Below are 16,208 nucleotides of genomic sequence, written 5' to 3'. Positions count from 1 at the left end.
ATTTTAATTAGCATGGGAATTGTGTATGTGACCTAGTGTTCCCTCGTAGAGCGCTTTCACTAAATTACTCCCTCAGTTACCAAATGGCTGGTAATGAAGTAGTATATCATCTCTTTCTCCTGCTTCAACAGCTGGGTCACTTAAAGTAACTGCTTAATTTTACAAGTGTATTTACTGCCAACTGGGAATTGGAGGAGCCTCATGAGCTCAAATGGCTTTTTATTCATCCAAAAATCTACATCGTAACATGTCTACTTCTCAATTAATGTAGTAACCTAATTATTTACAAGGTAAAAGCATATGCATAAAGGTTCCTACTTATTTGCCAAAAACAAATAATATTTTATTTCACTATATCTTAATGAACTTAGAAATTTTGGCTATTCTCATAGATTAATATCATTAACAATTAAGTGATTTCACTTCTTCATAAAAACAATCAGCTGCTTCGTAGCAGGTAGTAAGACTGGAAAAATGCTTTACTTGCACCATAAGATCACCAGGCACAAAGATTTACCGTGTACTGTTGAAATGACAGATGTCTGTTACATTTGAAAAATCAACTGTTCATCTGAAATTCTTCAACACCCATTAACCTGTTTTGCAACTTTTCAATTTTCACACCTCATAATTCCCGAACACAATATGATAAAGCATTTGCACAAAATAATTATTCGGGAGCAAATATAGTCTTCTAAATCGTACATTTTCACTCGTCTTTTATCCCTATAAAATTCAGAGATGGAATGTTCTGTGACAAGCTAGGTTGCAACTTGCTGGGCTTGTGCCATAGGGTTGAGAACTGTAAGGTCCCTCTAAATGAGTCTGGTGTGCACTAAACATTGGAAGCTGCTACTGAGGCAGCTGACTGTGTTTAGGGTGCACACAAGGGCTTTTTTGATTGGAAAATTATCCATTCAGTCCCGGTAACAACAGCCATAGGAAAGCTGGAAGTATCAGTGTAAGATTGAAAGAAATGTCTCCCATTGGTGTAAGTATTAAAATCCTAATAGTAAACTGCTGACACATTTGTAAAAAAGTGCCAGAGTTTGAAGCAGTCATGAAAAACAGTGAAACTCACAGAAAACGAGCTACAAAAAACTGTTGAAATCTAAAATTGATAGAAGTGAGATTTTTGGGAAAAAGTGTATATTGAAAGAATAGGCAAATGGTAAATGGAGGTGGTGTATTTGTAACAGTAGACAACAAACTCAATCCATGAACATAGCTGCATGTGAGATTGTTTGGGCAAGACTCAGTACTAGGGTTGGGGATAAAATGATAATCGGATCTTTCTATCATGCATCAGACTCATCTCATGGCGTGACCGGAAACTTTACAAAAAAGCTCAGTTCACTTGTATGTAAGTTCCCCAATCATACTGTACTCACTTGGGGAGACTTCAAACATCCAACAACCAATTGGCAAAGTTACAGTTTTATTAGTTGTGGGCGAGATAAGACATACTGTGAAACATTGCCGTCTCTGAAATCTACAGACAGTTATGAGCCCCACTTATGATGGAAATATATTGGATGTAATGGCAACAAATAGAACTGATCTCTTTGAAGACATACATATCAAAAATGATATGTGACCACAAAACGGTTGCGGCAACAATGATTACCAAAGTACAAAGGACAACTAAAACAAGCAGAAAGACATATATGTTCAGTAAACTAGATAAAAAATCAGTAGTGAAATATCTCAATGAGGAACTTGAAACTTTCAGCACAGGGCACGAGCATGTAGAGGAACTATGGCTCAAGTTTAAAATAATAGTTGACCATGCACTGGATAGATATGTACCCACTAGAACAGTTCATAATGGGAGGGAACCCACATGGTATACAGTCAGTGTAAAAAAAAACATCTAATGAAACCGAGATTACTGCATAATAAGCGTAAAACAAAGCCAGGGCTATGTAGAGAGATGCTGAATGAAATATGGTTGGCTGTCAAGAGAGAAATGCTTGATGCCTTCAATGACTACCATAGCAGAATGTTGTCAAATGACATTTCACAATATCCAAAGAAATCCTGGTCATATGCTAAGGCTATTAGTGGCACCAAAGTTAAGAGCCCAATCCCTAGCGAATGAGACTGAAACTGAAATTGAGGATAGCAAAGTAAAAACTGAAATGCTTAACTCCATTTTCATATGTTCCTTTACAAAGGAAAAGCTAGGAGAATTGCCCCAATTTAATACTCACACCACTAAATGAAATAAGATTTAGTGTTAGTGGTGTTGAGGTACAGCTGAAATAGTTAATATTGAGCAAAGCTCTAGGGCCCAATGGAATGCCTGTCAGATTTGATACTGAATTTGTGGCTGAGTTAGCCCCTCTTCTAAAAATAACCGATCACAGATCCCTCAAATAAAAACCCTCACCCAGTTATTGAAAAAAAGCACAGGTCATAACCGTCTATAAGAAGGGTAGTAGAAGTGATCCACAGAACTACTGTCCAAAATCCTTGGCATCAATTTGTTGTAGAATGTTAGAATATATTCTGAGCTTAACATAGTGAGGTATATTGAAAAGAATGACGTCCTCAATACCAACCAGAATAGATTCCAAAAACGTTTATCATGTGAAACACTGCTTGCACTTTCCTCATGACATGTTCAGAAAGCTTTGGATCAAATCAATCAGATAGGTGCAGTATTTCTTGATTTCCAAAAAGCATTTGATCAATACCACATCTACGTTTATTGTCAAACGTATGATCATATGGGCTATCAACTGAAATTTGGGACTAGATTGACAATCATTTGGTAGGGAGGATGCAGCATATTGTCGTGATAATCTTGGATGGAGAGTAATTGCCAGATGTCTGTTTCTTCCCCAGGGAAGAGTTTTGGTACCCTTGCTGTTCAAGTCATAAATTAATTATCAACAGTAATATCAGGCTTTTGCAGATGATGCAGTTATCTACTATAAAGTACTATCTGAAAGAAGCTGTGTAAGTATTCAGTCAGAGCTTGATATGATGTCAAAGTGATGCAAAGATTGGTAACTTGCTTTAAATGTTCAGAAATGTAAAATTATGCACTTCACAAAATGAAAAACATAGTATCCTTTGACTATGTTATCAATGAGCCACTGTTGGAATCAGCCAATTGTACAAATACCTGGGTGTAACATTTTGCAGGGATATGAAATGGAATGACTGCATTGGCTCAGTCATGGTTAAGAAGATGATAGACTTCACTCTGCTGGTTCTGGGGAAGTGCAGTCTACAAACGAGACTGCTTGCAAATCACTCGTGTGACCAACTCTAGAACAGTGCTCAAGTGTGTGGGACCCATACCAAATAGGACTAACAGGAGATATTAAATGTATACAGAGAAGGGCAGCATGAACTGTCACACGTTGGTTTAATCTATGGGAGAGTGTCCCTGAGATACTGAAGGAACTGAACTGGAAGACTCTTAAAGATAAACGTAAAATATATTGACTATTAACAAAATTTCAAGAACAGGCTTCACACAAGGATCATGAGGATCAGGTTACAATAATTACTGCATGCACAGAGGCAGTCAAACAATTATTCTTCCCAAACTCCATACAGGAAAGAATGGGAAGAAACCCTAATAACTGATACAGTGGGATGTACCCTCTGCAAAGCACCTTATGGTGGTTTGCATAGTACAGATGCAGATGTAGGTGGAGATGTAAACAATTTGTACAGAAACCTGACTGGGATTATATCTCCAATTCTGTTCAATCTGTACATTGAGCAAGCAGTAAAGGAAACAAATGAGGATTTAGAAAGGAGAGTCAAGTTCAAGGAGAAAAAATAAAAACTTCCAAGGTCTGCCAGTACATAGTAATTCTATCAGACATGGGAAGAGTTGGTAGGTCAGTTGAACTCAATGGATAGCATTTTGAAAAAGAGGTTATAAGATGAATATCATCAAAAATAAAACAAGGGAATGGAATGTTGTGAAACTGTATAAGAAAATGAGACACTACAAGTATTAGATGGATTCTGCTACTTGGGCCACAAAATAACTGACATGGGTGATGTAGAGAGGACATAAAATGCAGACTGGTAACAGAAAAAAAAATGTTTCTCAGAAATAGATATTTGTTAACATCCAATATAGATTTAAGTGTTATAGATTTAAGTGTTATGAAGGGTATTGGAAGGCTTTTTCCTGGAGTGTAAAATGTGGATGTTGAACACTTCAGACAAGAAGAGACCAAAAGCTTTTGAAATGTGATGCTACAGAAGATTAGATGGGTAGATTGGAAACTAATAAAGAGGTAATTTATTAAATTAAGGAGACATGAAATTGATGTCACAACTTGACAATTCGATATGATCAGTTCATAGGGCACACCCTGAGGTCCTAATGAACTATCAATTTGATAACAGAGGAAGGAGACCAAGCATTGATTACAGATAGCAGGTTCAAACAAATTAAGTTGCAGTAGTTACACAGAGACGAAGAGGCTTGCAAATGATAAGACTATCAGGGACAGCTGCATCAAACCAGTATTTAGATTGAAGATGACGACAGTTACCATCTGACATAGATGCTGGTGTTTGACCCACCACCAAACAGAAATAGACTGATGTTTTATGGATGCCACACCTCATGCTTAAATAGTTGTATTTAAAAAGATCATCTTGCCCACAGAATGAATCTCAAAAATTTAGAGAGTATAGTACAAATCTTATGGCTATACTTTTTTAAAATAATGAAATACTATTATCTGCTTTTGTTTTGCACAGTAACTGTGACTCTCTCAATGGGAAGAGTCATTTTTTTTTTTTTTTCTTCTCGGTATCACGCCCTTTGCTGCCGGCAAATGCTATCTGACCAAAAATATTGAGTAATTCAGAACTGACCACTAGATGTCACAAGAGATGAACCCACCACCATAAAAAAGTTGGGAGCATTGTGTTATCAGAAGAGTAGGATTAACAGCAGAATGGGTTGGCAAAGAGAGCCCAGTGACTTCTAAGATGGACAAGTCATTAGGTGTTACCATGGTAACAAGTCCATCAAGGACACTTGAACCCTTCTAAAGCTGTCCAAGTTGACTGTTGGTAATATGACTGTGAAGTGGAAATGTGAACAAATAACCATAAGTAAACCAGTACCAGGCAGACCTCATGTACTGATGGATTGGGAGGGTGGTTGTAAAAACTTGCATGAAATTAGAGGAAGGAAGCACTTTTAAGTTCTAAAGTGCTTCCAGTAGCCCAGCCAGCAACAACTGCACATAGGGAGTTAAAAGGAATGAGGTACAACAGCTGAGCAGCTCTTCATGAGCCAGACATTCTGTAGTCGATGCTAAGTGGTGCCTCAGGTGATGTAAAAAGCAATGCCATTGGACAGTGGATAACTGAAAATGAGTGATGAATCACTCTATAGTCTGTAGCAAATCTGTAGCCAGTGCTCAGTGGTGCCTGAGTGGTGTCATCTGTGAGGAAATGGTTTGTGAACAAAAACATTCCTGAAATGCAAAAGCGAATACAAACAGTCACAACTACAATAAACCTCTTTTTTATTTACTGTTACCAGTTTCAGTCTGTTTTAGACCATCTTCAGACACACACTATAATTGTAGATGGTGTTTGTGAACAGAGCAGGCGGTGCACCTCCACAAATGCTAATTGCTCAACAGTTAGAATTCACGGAGGTGTATCGCCTGCTCTGTTTACAGCCACCATCTACCATCATGTTGTGGGTCTAAAATGGTCTAAATCAGATGAAAGTTTATTGCAGTTGTGACTGTTTGTATTTATTTTTAAATAATAAATACACTGCTGTACTCTAGGGAGGCATGTTTTCAAAAATTACTGATCCCTGAAATGGATTGATGTGCCCCGAGTCTGGACCTGAACCTAATGGAACACATCTAGGATGAGTCAGAACATCACCTTTGCTCCAAATTCCAGCATCCATAATCACCTTCTCTAGTACTGACAGAATGGGCTGCCATTCCTCTACAGACATTCGTGCAGTCAGCACATTGTTTTCAGGGTCGTCGATGGGTTTCTGAGCCTGGACAATGCTACTAATCAGCTATGTAGCTCCTCAGTTGGCCTAACAAGGCTGAGAGCAATGCATACCAGTCCTCTGGGAAGGTCTCCCGCATGGCACTCAACCACGCTGACTACTCAACTATGAAGGCAGACAAAGGCAATGGACGGAAGCACACCAGATTAATATCTACTAATAGGAGTCCTGATACTTTTTTGATCAGATAATGTATGATGGGCACTCATGTATCTAGTATTATCACTGCTTCATACTTTTCGTAGACATTACTGTTGTTGCTACACTTCAGTCTAAAATGGAGAGGGCATGGTGTATAGCATCCGTCTCCAAATTTTGTGGTGGAGGTGAATACGGGGAATGAGGTTGGTGAAGTCTACACCTCGCCTCAAATAAGTACTTTTGCTAACTGAACGCAGCATGAGAAAGACTAGTATGAATGCTGAAATATTACTATTGTGTGCCAATACAACAAAAAAGTCGATTGGACTGAAAAGTCACAATGTGTATTGGTGTACACCAATCATTGGACGTAAGTGTGTACATGAGGCAAGAAGTCTCTAAGAGAGAAGTTCAATGTTTGACCCAATTACGCTCCTTGGAGTGTGGGTAATAGTCTACCTGCAGAACAGTGAAGGAATGGAATGATTGTGGCCTGTTTCAGGAAGATAATTAGTAAAGGCACAGATGGATTTGAATTCTGTTCCTGCCAAACACAAATCTCATATACTACCATCTCAACAATGGAGTATGTTTCAAATCATTGGTGATAACCTTGAATAGAGAATATTTGTGGGTTTGTCTGTCACTGTCCCTTCCCAAGTGAATATTACAGTGACCTGTTGACAGGTTTATTTTCCTGTAACACCTCTCTGAATATGCGCCAGTCTTTCACTCCCTAACTGTATCAAAGAGGTTTGAGGAATATCAAACGTCACAATGATTTGCTGCTGTCACCAGGAAGAAAGGGTGTACTACAAATTGTATATAATTAAATTACTCATAATTGTATCACTGTCACACAGTTCATGGCTGGTACTAGCCCACCACGGGACCAACTGGCCTCAGAGATGCAAGGGGCCTGCGCTATCTTTGAAACTGCAGCTCCAGCCTCCATACAAGTATCAAGAAACTGTCTTTGCTCTCTTTCGATACCCAAAGTCCACCTCCATGCCCTACTAAGTGCGTACCCCTGATCTCTATTAAAATTGTTCCTGTTAGTTCTAATCTCAGTCACCTCCTTTCTATCGGAAACCCACTGTGATGATATGTGACCAAGTCTCTCGTCTTTTAAAACAGTGTTTGTGTCTGTTTCCCAGGTAATGCTCAGCTATGGCCAACTTGTCAAGCTCACTTTGTCTGATATGTCACTTGTCCTTGGCGCAACACTTTGCAACTGTGCGAATTATTTGACCTGTATAGGTTGGGGTTGTTGTGGGGGTGGAGACCAGACAGCGAGGTCATCGGTCTCATTGGATTAGGGAAGGACAGGGAAGGAAGTCGGCCGTGCCCTTTCAAGGGAACCATCCCAGCATTTGCCTGGAGCGATTTAGGGAAATCACAGAAAACCTGAAACAGGATGGCCGGACGCGGGATTGAACCATCGTCCTCCCAAATGCGAGTCCAGTGTGACCTGTATAGGTGGTGCTGCCACATTTGCAAGGGACACCATACAAAAGGTCGCACAAAGAGCTATGTCATCTTTAACAGGGTGCAGCATATCTCTTATTTTGGCAGCAGGCCAGAACACTGGTCTCAGTCCATGTCTCTGCAGCACACATCCTAAATTTCTGCTCATCACGCTGCAGTATGGCAGGAATGCAGTCGATTTGGCCTCCACTTGGAATTGTCATGTCATTTTGTCACTTTCTAATAGCAATCTACTTTTGTATCATGGTGAATATTATGAAATGATTGAGAGCACAGTGATGGAATCACCACTGTGTCCAAATGTTGTGAATATTTTCATGGAGCATGTTGAGGAGCAGGCTCTGAACTCTGTGGTGCTGTGTCTGTCTTGCTTCCTAGGGTATGATGATGACATCTTCCTGATATGGCCTCCCAGTGAAAATTCACTGCAGCAGTTCATTTATCACATAAAATGTCCATCCGAACATTAAATTTACCATTGAGGATGGAAAGCTACAGTTCTTGGTTGTTTTAATTGAACAGAAAGCAGTACAGGAAACCAAGCATACTGATTGGTACTTGAATGCTGATCATTTCCACCATCCTTTAAACAAGAAAGCAGTCCTAAACACATTAGTTCACAGGGCAGACATTATTTCCGATGATGAGCACCTACAGTCTAAATTGCAGTATTTGAGACAAGAGCTCAGAGAGAATGGTTATATTCAGGTGCCCTGAACAAGGATGCCTTGTGAATAGGCGGAAAAGGCCAAGCCGGCTGCTTTCCTACCACCTTGTGGAGCAACGAGATAGTGCATGTCAGACAGTAAATGTAGTCCTTGTCTTCAGTCTAAATATTGGTTTGTTGCAGCTCTCCATGTTAGTCTTATCATTTGCAAGCCTCTTCGTGTCTGCATAACAACAGAGACTTACTGAAGTCAGTGCTTGGTTTCTCATCTCCGTTACCAAACTGACAGTTCATTGGCATCTCAGGATGTGTGTCAACTGATCCCATTGAATCATCAACTACTGACAAATTTCTTTTCTCCTCAATTTAAACCATTGCCTCTCCATTACTCTCCAATCTACCCATCTAATCTTCAGCAATCTTTTGTAGCACCACATTTCAAAATCTTCTGATCTCTTCTTGTTTCAACTGTTTATCACACATGTTTTACTTCTGTACAAAATCACAATCCAGACAACAACCTTCCTAACACTTAAATCTATGTTTGATGTTAACAAATTTCTTTTTTTCAGAAACACTTTTTTTTGTTATTACCAATCTGTATTTTATGTCCTCTCTATTTTAGCAGAGACATGGATTAAGATGTGTTCTGATTCACCCCCAAGATACAAGATATGCTGCACCCTGTTAAAGATGACGTAGCTCTTCATGTGCCTGGCGTCCCTTGTGAATGCAGCAGAATCTGTATAGGTCAAATAATTTGCACAGTTAAACATATTAAACAAAGGGAGTTGGACAAGATGGCCATAGTTGTGCATTACCTGAAAAACTGACAAAAAATACAGTTTGAAAAGATGAGATTCTTGGCTCATGCAGCAACTTATAAAGGAGACAACTTACATTAGAATAAATAGCAATAATTTTAGGAGAGACCAGGGATACACACTTAGTTGGGGATGGGGCATGCTTTGGATATCAAAAGAGCAAAGACGGATGCTTGACACTTGTAGGAAGGCAAGATCAGCAGTTTCTAATGTGGTTCCAGCCTCTCGCGCCACCTGGCCCCACAGCGGGCCTGAGCTGCTACAGGCTCCCTAATTCACCTTCAGCAATTGTGTCATTTTGGGCCTCTCTGAGTGCTACAACCGTGCCTACACAAGCAGAAAATAATGCTAGCCCATGCAGTCAGTGATTCTACTTTTGGTGACAATAGTGGGGATAGCCACTGAAAGCTAGAGATTTTTGTTCGAACTGATGTGGCTTGAAAATTAACTGTATTTTATTCTAACTAATTTTTTGTCCAGTTGTTATTTGTTAAGAATGCATGTGCTTTTTAAAAGGGAGAACTGAACTTATGAGCACACTTTAGCTACGTAGTATCAGAGAATACAAACAACAACAGTAATAAAACAAAGTATTTGATGTATGACAGGAATGTCTCACAACAATGGTTATAAATGAAAGAGTAAAAACATTAAAATCGTGTTAAATTAAAACTGACTGCGAATTACCTGGGACAACCTCTTCCCCTGTGTCACTGGGATGACTGCCGTTAATATCTAGAACATTAGCCAGATCAGCCATAGTCACATCTGTCTGCTGCATGATATTTTGAACTGTCTGTCCTGCAACACTGCTCATTTGCTTTCTTAGGTCACTTATCTGTTGCTTTAAAGACTGAACTTCATTTATGTGCTTCTCTTCAAGTTGCTGACATTGGTATCTTTCATTTTTCTCTAATACATCCATCAGCGATTGCACTTCAGTTTCCAGATTTTTTCTATAGTTTGTAAAATAAGCCTCATACTGATTTAAAATATCAGCAATGGACTGTTTCTCTTCATCTCCAAAATACCCCTGAAATACAAGAGAGTTAAATATTGTGCGACAATGGAGAGTTAGGTGCATACTTTAAAAATATCATCAGAGTAGCATTTAGAAGATATACAGAAGATTTTGTTTCCACATCAAACCTTTTTTTTTTATTATTATTTGAAAGCATAATAATGCATTACATCAAAAAAGCTTTAAGTGTAATTTTGTAATTAGATAAGAGCTTATGAATTGTGCTCAATAATAATAATAATGATCACCCAAATAAATGCCTATTTTAACAACAAATAACTGTGACAATGTATTTAGAGACTTCTCAAAATTCCAGTTGGAACTAAGTCAGAGAAGAAAATCACTCCTGTCCTTTTCAAAGCAACCATCTTGGGATTTATCATAAATGGTTTAGGATTATCACAGAAAACTTAATCTTTGATGCCTGAGCTAGGATTTGAAATCCTGAATAGGAGTCCAGTGCTACTGTGGTGCAATGCTTATTATCAATAATAAACAGTTATTCTGTTTAGTACTAGTCTAAGCCAATCTAATACTCAGGGAATTAGGGTTGACTGCATTGTGGGAACAAAACTTTGCTTCCTCTTGGAGCTGGTTTGCTATCATCATCATATGACCTTTTCTGTATGGTGTCAGCTATATATTAGCAGTATATGGAATGATTAATGAGCCTTGTGCAGAGCAACGTAGTGCTTGTGCTGTACCAGATGAAAGGAACAGAGAGTTTCAACCACATGCCAAAAACAGCCTATTCCTCTTGAAGAGTGCTGATCATGTCACAAAGTTTAAAGTCCTTATGTGTCAGACAGATTATCTACAGCAGCACATTCCCTCCTCATTCCACAAAACATTGCAGACCTTAACCCAAGACACTGACACGAAGTCTGGCAACCTGTCATCACCTTTGATCACATTGTTTGCCAAATAATGATGATGAAAATTTGGAAAAACACACCAGTGACCTCTCATAAAAGATGGGTTTTGTTTGCTATAGCACTTCCATTTGCAGGAGTGAACAATAGTGTCAGCATTTTTAATTACGGTACACTGCCATTTGGTTTACTTACTTCATATCTTTGGTACATTACTGTTAACTGAAAAGAATAAAATTGTCTTTTTTTATTTGCAGATACAAAACAAATCAATAATAGAACTAACTAAAGGCATTTACAATCAGATCGATATCCTTAAGTGGCAAAATTAGATACTACTGCACTGTTATTCTATAAGTATTCTGGAGGTATTCTATATACGAGGATTGCCCAAAAAATAATGCATGCCTTTTTTTTTCTTCCATAATTCTTTATTGAACATAAAGTGAATTATGCACACGGAAGAATGGTGTTTTATCTACACACCCTATTTTTCCATGTAATCTCCATCCCGTTCTATGGCCTTCCTCCAGTGCGAAACAAGGGTGCGTTTGTCCTAGTGGCGGATCCAGTACTTTACTGCGTGAATCACCTCCTGATCATCCTCAAAACATCTTCCACAAATGGTATCCTTTAATGGCCCCCAAACAAGTGGAACTCTGAGGGGGCTAAATCAGGTGTGACAACCGTGGATGGTCTCCCTAACCACTGCAAGTTGAGCAGCTCCACCGAACCACCTTCTGATGACCCCATCTCCGAGCCCAGTGACTAACTGTACTTCTGTCGACAGCAGATGCTCCACAGACTTTGCTAAAGCATTTGTGAATATTCCCCACAGTTTCTTTCTCCGCAGTGAGAAATTCAATGATGGCATGTTGCTTGTAATGTATATCACCTACAGACATCATTTTGAAACTGTCCTGCAGCTACACTATCTGTCAGAAGTGACGGAAACTTAGCACACTCAATCAGGATAATTCAAATAATACATACATTTTACATTTGTAGCATTGTTTTTAGCTGAGAGAAAAAAACAATTGGTGCATTACTTTCTGGTACTTCCAGTGAATGAGACAGTTTTAATAGAGAGCCTTGAAGCCGAGGAAACAAAGATCTTGAGAAAAATCATGGATCCCATAAAAAAATATGGCGAGTGCACAATTAGTCTCAAATATGAACTATATAAACAGATGGAGAAAGTAAGTGACATGATTCAGAAAAAAAAGGAGTGATTTTAAGGCCATATGACATGAATCAGTGTAGAACGAACATCTAAAATGATTTTAACCTATTTTCAAGATAAGAAAACTGAAGGGACGTGATTCACAGAAGCAGACAAAGATCTATGAGTACTGGAAAATTCTCCTGGAGATACCCAGGAAAGTGATCTTAAGGAAAAATTACAAAGATGAAGAGGTTTTCCGAGCAAGCTGAGGCTGAAGACAAAGAATACATGGGAGGAGGGAGGGGGTGGGGGGAGAGGGGGGGAGAGAGAGAGAGAGAGAGAGAGAGAGAGAGAGAGAGAGCAGAAATTAATGCAAGAACGTTGACCAGCAATCAAAACAAAATTAATGCAATAATGTTGGCCAGCAATCAAAACAAAATTAATGCAAGTTGGCCAGCAATCAAAACAAAGGAAAAGACAGCTGTATTGACATGTTTACTATATGGCAAAAATGTAAACAGAATATTAATCAGTAAAGGTTGTGAGCCTAATAAAAATTACTTTATCTTGCCAAGCTATAAAATGTCTCCAATACTGATTTCTAATTATTTACTATAATGTCTTTGTACCGCAACAACACTATTATGAGAACTACAATGCCAGCACTATGTAAACTGTGCTCCAACCACTAAACATTATTGTAGTTTCCACTCATGAAAAGAAAGAATAAAAATCTTCTCTAAGAGATATTTTAGATGTTCTTATAAAATAGAATAATTCCTTGTGGTGGTGTAGACCTGATAATGAAAAAAAAAATAAATAATGAAATTTAATTATTGGACTCATCAGTGGACTACTTCTGCTCCTAATATTTGGAACATGGTTGATTATGGACAACAAAAATAATAGTGTCACAAACATCTAGGTATATTTTTATCACTACAGTACTTTACTACAGGCGTTTCTACATAATGTGGAACATCTTTGCATGCTTCTGGCATAAGAGTTGCTTCACACATCCAGTTACAGATGGTCTTGGAATATGACCATGAAATGTGATCCATAGAGGCATTTCATTTTTTCACACAAAGAGCTTTGCCAGACGTGAAAGAACACATTTAACAGAGAAAAAGAAAAAGAGAGAAGAACTTTGGGTCAATTTGGGGTTGAACTACTAGCTTCTGGTCTAGTAATGTGATAGTCAGTCAGTCAGTCAGTAGCCACAACCATCAAAATTAAAAATTCATGTTGTTGTTGTTGTTGTTGTTGCTGTGGTCTTCAGTCCTGAGACTGGTTTGATGCAGCTCTCCATGCTACTCTATCCTGTGCAAGCTTCTTCATCTCCCAGTACCTACTGCAACCTACATCCTTCTGAATCTGCTTAGTGTATTCATCTCTCGGTCTCCCCCTACGATTTTTACCCTCCACGCTGCCCTCCAATACTAAATTGGTGATCCCTTTATGCCTCAGAACATGTCCTACCAACCGATCCCTTCTTCTGGTCAAGTTGTACCACAAACTTCTCTTCTCCCCAATCCTATTCAATACTTCCTCATTAGTTATGTGATCTACCCATCTAATCTTCAGCATTCTTCTGTAGCACCACATTTCGAAAGCTTCTATTCTTTTCTTGTCCAAACTATTTACCGTCCATGTTTCTTCCATACATGGCTACATTCCATACAAATACTTTCACAAATGACTTCCTGACACTTAAATCTATACTCGATGTTCACAAATTTCTCTTCTTCAGAAACGCTTTCGTTGCCATTGCCAGTCTACATTTTATATCCTCTCTACTTTGAGCATCATCAGTTATTTTGCTCCCCAAATAGCAGAACTCCTTTACTACTTTAAGTGTCTCATTTCCTAATCTAATACCCTCAACATCACCCAACTTAATTCGACAACATTCCATTATCGTCGTTTTGCTTTTGTTGATGTTCATCTTATATCCTCCCTTCAAGACACCATCCATTCCGTTCAACTGCTCTTCCAAGTCCTTTGCTGTCTCTGACAGAATTACAATGTCATCGGCGAACCTCAACATTTTTATTTCTTCTCCTTGGATTTTAATACCTACTCCGAATTCTTCTTTTGTTTCCTTTACTGCTTGCTCAATATACAGATTGAATAACATCGGGGAGAGGCTACAACCCTGTCTTACTCCCTTCCCAACCACTGCTTCCCTTTCATGTCCCTCGACTCTTATAATAGCCATCTGGTTTCTGTACAAATTGTAAATAGCCTTTCGCTCCCTGTATTTTACCCCTGCCACCTTTAGAAAAAATTCATAATGCACAATATTACACACAATCAACTTTCTTGCATTGAACATTTTTCTTCTCGGTATTCTGACTAACAAGTAGCAAAGCATATATTGAAACATGTGGCACTTACCTATGTGTACAATTTTGTTAAAAAGAGCATTCACAACTGAGTTGCATTGCGAGACTGAAAACATCCGCTCCAGTTGTGACTTTGTTTTATGTTAAAATAATGAAACAAAGTCACAGGTGAAGCATATATTTTCAATCTCACTTATCCTACATAATATACAATCAAAATAGAACTGTGTTAAAAGTCTTATGTTCCACAATTTCTTCTGATATCACGTATTCTTCTACAGTTCATATGTTATGGAAATACGTTACTGCAATTCCAAGCTATGATTATCTGATGTTGTGAATTAACTATACCTTGCATTTAAGTTCAACTTCCCCTACTCCTCTTTTTTTCTTCATTGAAGCAGAATATTATTTGTCTTTATCACTGAGATTTATGGATTTATTAAAGTTTGCAAATACCACAGCACTGTTAATGTCTGTGTATTGAATACAATTACTTTACAGTGATGAAACATATAAGATTCCAATTCGAATTTAAAAAATGCATCCATTAAAAGATACATTCACAAACTAAACCTAGTTATCACATTTGGACATATTTTTATTCTCTTCAATACTCTAAAGTTTTGCATTTATCAACAGTGCTCCAACTATGCTTATATCAATAACTGAAAACAGCATGTAGTCTTCTGTTATAAGTTTTATTAATTACTAAAATAGATGAATATAGCAAAAGTTTTAATTTTCAGAAGTTTCTGTTTAAAACACAGTCAGAAGCAATATTTCACCTGCAACAACAATGACGTCTTGTATGTTGTTGGCAACTTTCGACTGGAGACAATTGCATGCTGCTGCTTAAAACAAGATCTTTGGAATATTTACACATCATAGGATCATAAAAATGCCATCAGTTGTTCATAACAAGAAAAAAAGTATATAAATTAGCAAATAAATAAAGTAACAATCCCGATTTACACTACTCCTGAATTTTCGGGTGAATACAGGGTGTACATAAAGTCTGGGAACATTTTCAATTATTTATTGCACAAGAACCAAACATTGTACAGATATCATACATATGTCATTTTGAAGGAAACCCTGAAAGTTTTTTTTCACGTGTATTGCCACAGCATAGTTTGGTAATTTGCTGATAGTCAGCGCTAGTCACAAACATGGCGAGTTCAGGTGCGGAGAGAGCTTTTTGTGTGTTGGAGTTTGACAAAAACAAGTGTGCTACAGCTGTTTAATGGATGTTTAGAACCAAGTACAGTAAGAACCCACCAACAAGGGAGGCCATTTACCACTGGCACAACAAATTCATTCCGATGTGTTGCTTGTGCCTGGCAAAGAGCAGCGGACATCCCAGTGTGAATAAAGTGAATGTGGAGCGTATACAAGAGACATTCATAAGGAGTCCAGAGAAATCAGTGCATCGTGCATCCCATGAACTCAAAATGGCTCCAATAACAGTGTGGAAAGTCCTGCAACAGAAACTGTCTATGAAACCATTCAAATTGGAGCTAGTGCAGAAGCTCAATGACAACGACAAAGACAAGCTTTTTGAGCTTTGTTCACAGTTGCAACAATTGAATGAGACTGGCGATGGCATTGTTGATTGCTTAATTTTTAGCAACGAAGCCACTTT

At 38.3% G+C, this 16,208-nt stretch overlaps 1 protein-coding gene across 1 annotated transcript in view; it reads right to left on the bottom strand.

Moving 5' to 3' along the window:
* Positions 1–16,208, bottom strand: part of LOC126154495 (A-kinase anchor protein 9-like) — a 510,657-nt gene that overhangs the window by 268,811 nt on the left and 225,638 nt on the right. The window contains exon 20 of the mRNA XM_049916148.1: positions 9,845–10,190. Within this exon, the coding sequence (XP_049772105.1) occupies positions 9,845–10,190 (346 nt within the window). The remainder of the gene's footprint in view (positions 1–9,844; positions 10,191–16,208) is intronic.

This window comes from Schistocerca cancellata, chromosome 2 (assembly GCF_023864275.1).
Source record: "Schistocerca cancellata isolate TAMUIC-IGC-003103 chromosome 2, iqSchCanc2.1, whole genome shotgun sequence".
Taxonomy (NCBI): Eukaryota; Metazoa; Arthropoda; class Insecta; order Orthoptera; family Acrididae; genus Schistocerca; species Schistocerca cancellata.
Note: the sequence above shows the minus strand (reverse complement) of the source record. Positions and strands in the feature narration are given on the sequence as shown.